A 13,139-nucleotide genomic window follows, 5' to 3' on the forward strand; every position below is an offset into this window, starting at 1 on the left:
CCCACAGAGAAGAAATGCTGGCTTCTGAAAGGATTCCATGCAGCAGTGACAGGCAAAGCTCAAGAGCAGCAACTGGACTTCCAGACAATGCTGTCCAATTCTGGTATCCATGGATCTTACCAAGCATTTACTACTACTTCTACACTTGCCCTCCTCTACTTTTGCTAATTGCCAAGTTTTGTGCAGGTAAACCAAGGTTCTCTTCCTCTTCCCATGAGAAGCCTTCACTGATACCACAAACAAATTTCAGGCCAGAGGTGGCAGATTATAAAATCAGAAGACTTCTATTTATACACAAGCCGCTCAGTAATTAGCAGTAAGGGGGAAAAAAAGCGATAATTGAAATAGTGTTTTTAAAACAGGCAAATGGAAGGCCTGTTCCAAAGCTCATAGAAGTCAATGGAAGTTTCTTCACTGACTGACTTCAGTGGGCTGTGGATCGGGTCCATAACAGGTAGTCCATGCTCTTTCTGAAGCAACCCTGGATACTATCATGATTGCAAGAGGCTGGGCTACAAAAAAAGACCCTTTATAAAAGACTATCTTCCCATGCCCTAACAAAGGAAACTTCCATCCTTCTAAATAGTGGCTGATGAAAAAGGGTCTTTGCAAGCTAGTTTTCAGTTATTTTCCTTCCTTAAAATCTGTTCTCGCTCTCTTTTTATCTTCCTATTGCAAGGGATGGAAACTTTTTGGTACCTCTGTCACGTTGCTCAGTGACAACTGCTTCTTGGCCAAGCAGCTCAGGCGCTGGACAACTAATTTCTTCAATCTCTCTCTGAAACATATAGGTCTCAACTAGTTGAGGCCCTCTGTCCTTTACTGAACTCTAATCCCAACCAAAAATACAATGTCATGATCAGTTCCTAGTTAAATAAATGTGCTGTGCATACACTGGACTCCTTTTGCTACTGCTTAAATAATAGCCTTGGGGATACATGCTGCAGTGGGATGGATATTATGGAATGCTTTCACTGAGTTGAGACGATTGCATCAACTGTGGCTAAAAGCCAATGGTTATAAGTCGAAAGGTATTGTAAGCGTTGGAGAACGCCTAGTTACAAGAAATTCATTTTAAAAAAAACCTACTCATGTTTGCTGCATGTTTTCTGACACTGCAATTCATCACCTCCCTCCATCCTATGTCCCTCATTCACCTTTAAATTCATATAAGGAGGCAGCCAACATTGTTCGGAGGTGAAAGGGAGCGGAGGTGGTAAGGAATTATACACTGGGTATGTAATAATACCAAAGTAAAAGAAAAAACCTACTTCATTAAGATCATACAATTAATCAAACAGAGTATATATATATAATATCTTTTTTTTAAAGCCCTGGGATCCAAGGCGTCCGAAGTTATTAAAATAAAGTTCATTCACAGAACAAAAACAAATTTAATCTGAATTGCTTGCAGATACTGCTAATTTTTTTTTAATTAAAAAACGCATTAATGTGAACTATGTGCAGGGTTTGTTTCTAGTAGTGGTGTTCGTGCACATTGCCTCCGGACCTCCTGCTGCTGCTGCTCCTGCGTTTCTCTGACCACCTTTAGAGAAGTGCGATGGAAGCTACCAACTCCCCCTCCTCAATAGAAACACTGGGGGGATGTTTTCCTCACTTCATGGAGAAGAGGTGGGTGCAACTCCTGTTCTCTGGGAGTCCTGGTGGTCTCCTCCCCCTTCTGGATCCTCTGACAGGCTCAGAGATGTGGTCTTGTTTGATAGGAGGCTGATGTTCTCTTGCGACAAGACTGATCCATTTGGAACATCACTGTGGAAGGAAGGATGCGGAAGGAGAAAAGGAGGATAAACTGATTAAAAAAAAACAAACTGTACAACAAGGCCCTGACTATTATTGCTGTGGTGTCATAATGACCATCTGTGACTATTTCATGAGATAGGCGCAAGCTTGCCTTGTACAACGAATCTATTTACTTTCCATGAATACTCACCAGATCAGAAAAAAAATATACATTAAGGATAGTGGAAAACAAACAACACTATAAAGGAAAAACTGTACAGTTTCTATAACAGCACTCGATAGTATCCATTTTATGAAATACATATAAAATTAACTACCACTCAAATTATACATTGCATAAACAGAGTATTTAATGTGGCCCCCCCGCCCAAAATAATTTCCAGAACAGTTTTTCGAGATACTTGTCCCTGTTTCATTATTTCCATAGCGCAGATGGAAATGGCCATTGTACTAATACTTCTCTCTAGTGGCTTGCGTTTCATGACGTAGAAGAGGGCAGATTGTGCAGGGCTGACAAAGGGTTAAGTGAGGACTCTACTAAAAAAAAAATTGTGAAGAAATCTTCATTTTATATTTTAACTGGCTAAATTACAAGAGGTTTGGCTACTTTTAAATTAATCATTGAATTTAATTTATGGGACCTCAACTACTCTGAAGGTCTCTAATTTCTCTGGACATCTAAATAATCTCTATGTTCCCTCCATTAGACTCCAACAAAGTCATGCTATTATCAGCAATTTAGGACCCTGCTGTCTTGACATTTGAGTCAGTGTTAGGATGCAAAAAATATTAATATTTTAGGTTTCAGAGTAGCAGCCGTGTTAGTCTGTATTCGCAAAAAGAAAAGGAGTACTTGTGGCACCTTAGAGACTAACCAATTTATTTGAGCATAAGCTTTCGTGAGCTACAGCATCCGATGCATCCGATGAAGTGAGCTGTAGCTCACGAAAGCTTATGCTCAAATAAATTGGTTAGTCTCTAAGGTGCCACATGTACTCCTTTTCTTTTTGTGAATACAGACTAACAGGGCTGCCACTCTGAAACCTGTAATTGGAGTGATCACTTAAGGTGAGCTATTGGGGGGGGGGAAGGGGGAGGGAGGAGGAGAACCTTTTGTAGTGATAATCAAGGTGGGCCATTTCCAGCAGTTGACAAGAATGTCTGAGGAACAGTGGGGGGTGGGAGGGGGGAATAAACATGGGGAAATAGTTTTAGTGATTTATTATTCTTTGCAGTTAGGTGTAGAGATTAGAATAACTTCTAAATTACACTGGAAAGACAAAATTAAGTGTGAATATAGCACCATCACATCACAGGTTCAGCGCTGTCCCTCTGCTTACCTGATATGCAAAAAAATTCAGGAATCTGTAACAGCTTGGTGGTCAAGTTAAACACCAGCTAACTAAAAATCTTCACTGATGTCCAACCACCGAGCTAATATCAATATTTAAATTACCTAACGGCAATTATACAGACTAGTCTAACTGACAACTGCAAAGCTTGAGCCCTTCTGTTCATAGTGGAGAGAAGCCACTGTAGTCTTTCCTAGTTCAAGTACATCGGAAGTAATGCCCTTACTACTGTTGTAACGGTTGCTTGTAAAAACTCCTGAGACGGCTGATGTGGGGACTTCTAACATTCCAGCCAACAGCATATTGTAATGCTTCTTTTGTATAGTGTAGATGCAGTCCTAGTTCAAGACTCACAGAGATCAATCACCATTGGAAGCTTTGTGCAGGTGCAAAAGCAGAATTTTGCCCTGATTTTCAGTATCTTCATAAACATCCCCATTTCACAGCTAATGCGTCGAAAATATTTCTGCTACTAAAACCAGAATAATTTGTTTTATGTGGGACGAGTTAACAATTCACACCCCCCCCCTTCATTTAACTCCTCCACTTGGCTGAAATCACCCCAAATTCATGGTAAAACTATAAATTGAATAGTTCCATTCTTCACTAATGTATACTCAATATAAAAATGATACAAAAGCAACAGGTATCGGATGCTCTTTGTATTCCAAAGAGACAGCCCTGACTAACTTATCCTCTAAGGACCAAGAGAAACTCCTGTTACCTGAACGTCAGTGTGAGGTCCTCAGCTGGAACCTTGCTTTGTGGTTCGACTTGCCCATTTTCTGTCTGTTTATTGGTGCCAAGGTTGCTTTTCATGTCCAGTGAAGACTGGGTCTCCTTTAAAAGAGGAGGACAGAAAATATTGTTTCACACTGTACAAATTCTGTGGCTTCATTCCATGGGAACAGAAGAGAACGCCTGTAAATCTTGCACAAAGCACCGCACAAAAGCCAAGAAACCACAGATTCAGAAGGATCTGTCCATCCTTGCAGGATAAAGAATTTCCCAAAAGATAGGAATGATTTGTACACTGCGAAGCAAAGACCAAGGACTTGAACACCACAGGCTAAGTACTGAACACTGGCCCTCTCCTGGATGGAACTGCAAAATTCTTATGCATGTTACAACACAGTATGTGTTGTAGTCAGCTGAAAGGCTACATTTATAATCAAAGGAAGACCTGGACAGCAATTTGATATTAAGAGTTTGCAGTTAGCTGCCCAATTATTAAAAAAAAAAAAAAAAAAAAAATCAGTCCTACTTTTGTTTTCAAAAGGCTACAAAAATGAAGTTGAATACTTTAAGCACATTAGAATTCAAATCCTGGACACACAAAACTACTAACCTAGAGGTTTTAACTAATAAAATGGTGACGGGGAAATGACTAACACTGGTAGCAGTCACCCAGCAGAGAGGCTTACTTGCAAGTATTAAAGTGCTGCAGCCAACCAAGCAGCTCTACATTCCATCTTGCCACATCCCACACCCAGCACTCACCATGCTCAGCTCACGGGTTCTCTTTCCGATTTCCCTCTCCACCTGGTGCAGTTCCATACTCAGCTGTTCACTTGAGATCATTGCAGGCCATTTATGAGGTGGTGGCTGTGGCTGGCCTGCCAGGGTGGTTGCCTCCCTCTGTAACAGCAGCCTGTTATTAACAGCCTAAATGCATAAAGCCAAGCACATACACAACTGAGCACACAACAAACCATGCGCAGCTTTGGACCAGGCTATAATTCAGGAGTGTTGCCTAGTTGCAAAACCCAAAGCCTTCCCTCCCTTACATGGGTTATAATGTCATGACTTTGAAAGCACTTCCAACAATATTTCAAGTTGTCTCAGTTACATCCAGTTAAAGGTCTTTTTTTGCATTTTTTAAAAAAAGATGTCAGTATTTAACATGCACTTATTTTAATATTGTGACAAATCATTAATCCTAGTAAGGGTTGTTGTGCCCTGATTTTTATTTTTCATTTGCAAATGAAGCCACAATACATTCCCATGCATAAATGTTCTTTTTGCTTAACAAAAATTCCTGAAGGCTAAGCAAACCCATGTCCTTGGAATAAGAAGCAAAAAGGGGTTTGCTACAATAGAGATCACCAAATCCCTACAATATAACTAAATGTAGTTACAATATTGCTACTTTTATAAAATTGTTTGAAGATCCTGAGATGGGAGGTGCTATGTAAGTACAGGCAATGAATGGTTCTTCCCCAACCCATGTGAGGAAGTGTGGAGGAAAGATGAAGCACAGAGAGATCAAGTGACTTGTTCAAGGTTAGACAGGGATTAAATGGGAAACCCAAAAAGCAGAGCACAAGACTGAGTCCCAGTTCTGTACTTTAACTGCAAGGCCATCCTTCCTTATAGTAATCACAGATTACTGGTCTACAGTTAGCATAGACACTTATCCATTACAGTAAAATGTATATGGCCAAGGTTGGTTTATACCCAAAGCTTTGACCTACCCCTCTAGTACTTAACTGGGAAATGCCTCCTGGATTATAAATAGCTAGTTGTGTCTAGAAACAAACATGACAGCTAAAGCTCCTGTGACCTGAACAGCAGCTTTGCTCTCAAGGTTTTAAACTTATAGTTAATGTTCAACATCTAACCATTTAGGATGTAAGACAATCAAGATCAGTCATAGTGGTATGTGGGGGAAGAAGGCCAGGTAAAGGTTTTGAAACTTTCCAATACTCCTCCATTAAGGTATCAGCAAAAGCAAGCATGCACAATTTAAATACAATTTCCCTCTTGTTCCTGAATAAGAGCCCAAGAACGCAAACAAGTCACTTTTCAAGTAACTGGGAAATGTGTGCTTCTTGAAATTGTCACTGCCACTCCGAGACATTGTGAGTGCCATGAACACCTAATAAATGCACAATGAGAACTCCTGCTTTAGGAACCAAGCTCTTACTAGAACAAAGACTTCTTGCCGAACAATGATCCTTGCAGAGCGAAACCTCAATGTGACTAGAGGGGTGGTGCCTTAGAGTAGTTCTCAATTGCTTTCTGTAGGAAGATAAGGCTTTTCCTTCCAGAAAAGGTCTATAACTAAGTAACTAAGCTTTCTGACAGCAAGAATTGCTTAATTTTGTTTTACAACTCCCTCCTACCACGAGGTCCCATAAAATGAAGTAAAGCTATACATACTGCTCATTGTTCCTTTTATAAATATAAACTTCCCATACCATCCCTCTGTGCAGAAATTACACTCATTTTAAATAGACTTCAAAGTTGAGCTTTTATTTTTAAAGTTAAAAAACTTTAACATCTATTTTGTTCAGTTTTGTGGCTTGTGCTGTTTAGGAAGAAAAGGGCTACAGCACAAAGCCAAACACCATACAAAATGGTTAAACTTTCTACAGGTAGAGTCTGATTAACTCAAAATCTGAAAAGCCAAGAGCTTTATTTGCTTACAGATTAATGGGCCCAGAAAAGACCAGGAGAGAGAAAAAGCAAGCAGACATGAACACACACACACACGGTATGCTCTCTTTAGGCTATAAATCAAATCAAATCAAATCAAATCAATAAATTTAAGAGCAAGCAAGTCCTCAGTTCCTGCTGCTAAATAGTCAAGGGTTTTTCCTTTGTCTGAAGTGCCGGCAAGTCCTGATGTCAGGTATCATGGATTTAAAGTTTTGTACTATGTTCAATATGATAGAAGAATCTCTGGCTTATAATAAGCAAATCTGCCAACTCCATCTCTCTCCTGGCTCTCTCATGCCCCTTCCAAGGCACAGGTACCAACCTCCAGTCCTCGTAACTGTGTCTGCTGGCTGATCTGATGGTTTAGTTGCTGCAGTTCCAGCCTGAGTTGCTGCTCCCTCTCAGCTGAGGGTAAGGGTTTCCCGTGACTGGCCACATCTGACATGGACAATCTCTCCCTTTGAGGGGCAAGAAAGGGGTTGGAAAGAAAATAGCTTTACTAAGTTTGGTAAAGAAGAAACTGCTATAAACAGAAAAAGTACAAACAAGAAGAGTGAGCATGTGCATGAGAAATAGAGACATTCCCACCTGTCACTGAAGCGTCCCTGAGAAGGTATGTTTTGGTGGGGTGAATATGGAGAAGCTCCCCAGCCACCATGAGTTCCATATGGACTGTAATCTGCAAAAGAACAAAAGGAATTACCCAGATAACACATGCTAGGTTACAATGCTTTGAGTTACAGAACTATTCCATATATAATCCAATAGACTAGTATATAGGTTGAAGAGAATATCCATAATAGCTGGGAAGGAAGATTAGTTTAACCACCAAAATGCTTTTTCCATAGGAATGCTGTGCTTGAACTCTCTCATACTTTCAGATGGTAAAAAAATCATCATTCCCCAGCTCCCTGTAAGTACAGTAACCCTTGTAGGAAAAACAGGTGGAGGCGGCTTCCTCACTGAAACACAAGGCCAACTAGCATTTCCATCTTCCACTCAATATTCTGTGAAAGATTCCAGACTTTCAAGTCCCCAAGGAGGGTAAATCTCACTCAGTATTAATTTACTATTTATTACCCGTATTATATTAGCCCCTGAAGACATCAGCTGATTCATTGACAAATCCAGTAATCAACCCCAGTTTGAAAAATGAGCTCTTAGAGAAAACTCTAGGTATTTAAAGATCTGCAACTCTAGAAATATGATATGCAAATCTGCTATAAACAAGGTTTTTAGTTTTCAATAATTAATTTCTTCACAATCCAGGAAGATAGATTTAGGGAATTGTAAAACTGTAATTAGGCCAATTCTCCAGTTGTTTTGTTTACTATATCTTAAATAAATAATTTCCTAGAGTGAAAATTTTATCAAATCAATGGTGTGGATACAATAAGAAATGGAACATTGTTCTATGTCACTGGCTTTGCTGAGCATTACACAAAATAAAGCTTTCGTTAAGCTTGCAATGATAATTATTTGTAACCTGACTATAAGTGCAGTACTTTCAGTTGTGTTACACTTCCAACTTCTTAGGAAAGGAAGTCTCAAAATAAAATCTGAAATTGTCCACAAGAGGAACTACTCCAGAATAGCTATTGCATTTTAAATTCACATCCTACTTTAATCCAAAATAACTTCTAAGTGTAGGCAAGCCCTAAAGGGGAAAGGGGAGTTTATAAACTGCTTCCCAACACACACCACACAAAAAGCTAATCTATAAATATCTGAAGGGTGTAAACACCAAAGAGGAAGAAGAATTTATTGGTGTACATGAGATGAAACTGAGAAAGGGTATATTTAAGGAAGAATACCAGGAAAGAGTTTCCTGACAGTGAGATCTATTTGGCTTTGGCAGTCTCTCTCAAAGGAAGTGGTGGGAGCCCCGTTGCATGGGACTTAATACCAGGTAAAACACTAAAGCATGAACTTTACAGAACAACCCTGCACTGACAGGAAGACAACAGGTCTTTTCCATCTTTAATATCTATAATTTATTAATCAGAACCTGGTGGCATCAGGTACCATTTAAGATTCTGACAAAACATTTCCTACCTGCACTATACTACCACACTAAAAACAAAACTATGCTAAAAGAAAAATAACCATGTGTATCAGTTATACCTGAAATGTTGATAGATTTGGTGGAAGCTCCCTGTACCGCCATGGCCTGCATGGGGCCAGAACTCTGGTACATCGTTTTGGAAGTACGCGAGATGGCCCCAAACCTTGATACAGTTGGCCGGTCTCCAAATGGGATGAGGTCATCATCCCCAGCTTCTGCTGCCCTTCTCTGTAGGTCCAACCGCTGGTCACGTATGCCTTTACTGTCTATGTTCTGGAGAAGAGGTAAAGAAAAATGAAGTTGATCACAGCAGTAACAGAATATATGAAGTGTCTCTTTCCTTGCTGCTTGTCTTCCAGAATGTGTTCAACATTAGTATGAACAAGTCTTGCTCAGGGTGTCTGTCAGGTGGTAGCTTATCCATTATGGGATTTTTGCACCTGGATCCTTCCTCTTCCTCTCAGCATCCAGACAGGCTTCCTGTTTTTCCAGTTCAGAACTTCCACAGTTGGAGTTCTACTATCACCTGAATTGACTGAACCTGTGTGTCTGCCACCTCCATTAATCAATGGCTCTGACAAGCAACGACCACACCTAGATAAGGAAGATCTACAAAGAAACTAAGATGGAGGATGACTACTATGACAAAAAGGGAGAATCGTGGGGGACAAGAGTGAGGAGGAGAGAAGGCACAGCCTACTGGAGTGAGTGGCCCTCCTTCCAAATCTCAAAGTCAGCCCTTCTGGAACTTGGCAGCTGAAGCCCACATCAATTAATGGCCTCTCCAAATTCCATTGAAGTGGTGGCAAGGAAACAAAGGTAAGCTGCCTTCAGAACCAATCCAAGGAGGGAGTAGCCAGGATGCTCTCCCCTAAATGCACAGAATCTTTAATCATGCCATTCAGAGAATTAAAAAAGTTACTCAGAGATGTCCTGCCTATCAAGGAGGGATGTTTGGAGCCAACTGCTTTGTCCCCTGGTATCTTTGGGAGCCACTGGATGGCTTCCCTTGAGGTTTATGAGGCACAGACTCCAGTTGTAATTTGAGTAGCACCCACTCTAAAACAGCCCTTTTCACCTTTCTATCCAGGTGCCAAAACATGACACAGTGTGTCCTCAGGCAGGTCTCAGGACTTGGAATCAGAAATCATAAGTTCACCTTTGGGTGGAGTAGCTACAAGTCCTGGAAGTCAAGGCTGCCCTTGGGGGGGAAATGTGAGCCCCTCCTCATCCCTGTAGGATTTCTGTTCTAAAGAGATAAAGGTTTCATTACGTGAGTGACCAAGTAACCCCACTCCTCTGGCATGACCCTACTATGGTTTTCCAGGAAGGAGAAAGGATCCAGTACAGCAAGATAGTTCAGATCTGATTCTAACTCACTCTCTTTGAGAGACTATGAGAGAAGAGAAGATGAGGCTTTTCCTGCCCCTAGGAAAGAAGTCTTTTCAATGGACAACAGAAAAGGGGGCTCAGGAGGTCACCTGAACCCAGTGGTGAGTTTCTTGCCAAGCTTTTTCAGTGGAAGGGTGAAAGCAGTGAGGCAGCAAAGCCCTATTTATTCATTCAGTATATGGCTCAGGTGGAGGAATTTCCTTTGTGGTGATGAAAAGTAATTCCCCTCCTCCCACCCATGAAACTGGATGACACACTGAAGGTGGAGGATATCTTGTCAGCCCCCATCTGTGACCTGGTCTTTCTGGGTGGTGGAGGGAAGCAGGGGAGAAACTTAGGAGGAACTGCAGGACAGCTCCCAAGTCCATAGAGGGCTGTTGAAGTAGAAAACAACTGCTTCATTTAGAATACCTCCTGCCACTTCCCAGACCTAGCTGTGGCAATTCTGCATGGTGAGAATGTGCAGGACAAACAAAATGGACCAGCTGCCCAAAGATGCTTCTTGCCCTTCTTTTTCTGGGAGTAAACCAATTTTGCCTTCCCCTGATCCACATTGCTCTACTGAGGTCAGAAAGATGGAGGGCAACTCAGCTGTGAAGCACCAGGTGCAGCTGCTTCCAGTAAGGCAGAAGAACTGGGGAAACTTGCCTGCATGCAGAGGAAGAGGAGGAGGAGCTGGGCAGAAAATCCTGTCAGTCAGACAGGCGGTAGCCAGATGACAGGTGAGAACTCGTTCACATTGGTAGCAGCATATCACAGAATGAGGAGTTCTGAAAAGTAGTCTCATCCAGTTGTCTTTGTCCTAAGACAGGTCACCATGACGTACGACAGTGAAGAAATCAGGTGGGGAATACAACGAAGGGGAGGAAACAGGGGAATTCTTCATAAAGAACATTCCTCCTCCCTGACCCCCTCTCAAAAAAGAGAACTGGCTTCTGCTTCATTTACAGTCACAATGAAGATGAGTTACACATACATTTTTCAAAAAAGCAAAAATGTTAAGGTTGTATGTGACTGCTTCAAGTTTACTAAGGACAAATCTCAGCACTTTTTGAATGTTTTTCTAACTAGGGGTCATGTGGAAATGTGGTGTTAATGCAAGATCCATGCCTTATTCTTCACTTGCAATCACTGGCTCCCAATAAATGTGATACCCCAGTAGGCATGTTCCTGGCAAAATCTGTCCTGAAGAAATACAGCACCACTAAGGCATGCCTGTTTGGGTCAGTTAATCCCTGTTCCACTGCACCACTACTGTGCTTCTAATTAAATTAAGAATTCCCATATTCTTTAAAGCAGAGCAATTCCAGGCAATAGCAGCTTTGGATTGTGTGTGTAAGAGAGAGAGGAATCAGAAAAATGCTGAAAGGCACTCAGGACAATACCAGACTGCAGTATCATGTTACATTTGCAGCACTTCTGAGAAATATTTGGTGAGTTCTCTTGGTCATGGATCCCAAAAGAGATGGTCACTGAGCCAGCCCCACAAAAACAAAAAACTAACTAAACAGTGTTAACTTGAACCATGACCATAAAAGCACCCAAAATGGTTTTAAAATCCCAGGTCTTCTTCCATCTCAGTGAAGGAAACAAAAGGTGAGCCGCTCCAACCAATTAGGACTCATTACAAATATTTTTGGACTCCAAATTAGTGTTGAGAAACTGATGACATAACATCATAGTATCTCTCTCACTAAGTGGCTTCAAGTCGGGTAGGAGCTATTAGTTTATATTTATACCCAGAACTGAGAGAACAAACAGATAAACAGAAATGATATTGTGGCTTTTGGATTTCTCATTTTGAAAACAGATCATTTTGTTGCAACTGTAAAACTATCCCCTTGACTGTCAGGTACATATGGTCTGAAAAAAAGGCAGATGTTGCAGTCAGTCTAACTAATAAATAAAGGAGGTCCCTCGCAATTTAATTTTTTTTTGCATTCTTGCATCCCAACTTACCGCCATCTCTACACTCCCTGCTGCCACAACATCTTTGGGTTTTGCATCTTTGGTTCCAATGTAGGAGCCAATGGTGTCACACGACCAAGGAGAGTACTGGCTATAATCATTTCCTTTGTATTTCCCAGCTACCTTCAGGTCTTCATCCAAGTACTGTACAAAAACAAAAACCTGGTTCTGTAAGTAAAAGGCAGGAGGCATATCACAGACATTGTTAACTCCTGTGACAGTTCACTTCAAGCAAGATACTGGCAGGACTTCAACCGGATGTACTATATATAGGAAGTTGCAAACTTATATTTCATATTATTTGTGAAATTCAAATCACCTGGCTGGGCTCCCAGTATTAAATGTTCAGTGCACAGCAAGGTGTGACATTTTGACCTTGATCTGTTTGAAGACTTGCCTTATTACTTAATTCTATCCATATCAGGTGTAAATAAAGCCAAGTCTAGCAATGGTATTCCGGTCATTAACAGAGACATTCAAAACAATCTAATAGTGCCTCCACACATTAAAGCAGAAAGGTTGCTCTCATGGCTGCATAAATAGGTAACTAAGGACCACTGATAGGATAGATCAGAGGTCTAATGGAGAACCAAGAACAGTCTTCCTCAGATGTCACCATATGGACCTCCATAACTGGAGCACAAAATTCTCCCTAAAACATTTAATATAAGATCCTAGGAGATTTATTATTGTTCAGTACTGTGCTAAATTATTAGTCTACCCTTTCTTATCCTATAGGCTCATCTCAGCCTTTCAGAAGGTCAGGATCAGTGAAAGAAACTCACTTCTTAACACTACATATCCCTTGTGGCATTACGCCCCATATTCTTCATAGTAATATTATTAAGATATGATTATGGCATATCTGATGTATTTTATGCAAGATGGGTCATATGAGATCACTGAAAAGCTTATGATTTACTGAATATGATTATCCTACTTGTATGCATGTACTATATTGGTATCTGAAGTTAGGAATATTGTCTATGCATCTATTACAAGTGTGTGTACACCTGGGGAACACCCAGTAGGCAGAACGCACTCAGTCTAGATGGCTGGCTGGGAAGGGCCCTTAGGGAGAACAATAGGTTTCAGAAGAGGCTAATCTCCCACCGGGAGCCTTCCTGAGGATGCTACGCACAGCCTTCAAGTCACAGCTG

General features: G+C 41.0%; 1 protein-coding gene across 4 annotated transcripts in view; it reads right to left on the reverse strand.

Moving 5' to 3' along the window:
- Window positions 1-1,341: 1,341 nt before the first annotated feature.
- RC3H1 (ring finger and CCCH-type domains 1) overlaps window positions 1,342-13,139 on the reverse strand; it is a 111,399-nt gene continuing 99,601 nt past the window's right edge. The window contains exons 14-20 of one of the 4 annotated variants that reach the window (XM_074960972.1): window positions 11,971-12,123; window positions 8,679-8,892; window positions 7,143-7,233; window positions 6,877-7,012; window positions 4,614-4,778; window positions 3,838-3,953; window positions 1,342-1,770 (exon numbers count right to left, since the gene is read on the reverse strand). In XM_074960972.1, coding sequence (XP_074817073.1) covers window positions 1,620-1,770; window positions 3,838-3,953; window positions 4,614-4,778; window positions 6,877-7,012; window positions 7,143-7,233; window positions 8,679-8,892; window positions 11,971-12,123 — 1,026 coding nt within the window. In that variant the 3' untranslated portion in view covers window positions 1,342-1,619. The remainder of the gene's footprint in view (window positions 1,771-3,837; window positions 3,954-4,613; window positions 4,779-6,876; window positions 7,013-7,142; window positions 7,234-8,678; window positions 8,893-11,970; window positions 12,124-13,139) is intronic. The other 3 variants (XM_074960971.1, XM_074960974.1, XM_074960973.1) reach the window with 3 other exon arrangements.

This window comes from Natator depressus, chromosome 8, assembly GCF_965152275.1.
Source record: "Natator depressus isolate rNatDep1 chromosome 8, rNatDep2.hap1, whole genome shotgun sequence".
NCBI lineage: Eukaryota > Metazoa > Chordata > Testudines > Cheloniidae > Natator > Natator depressus.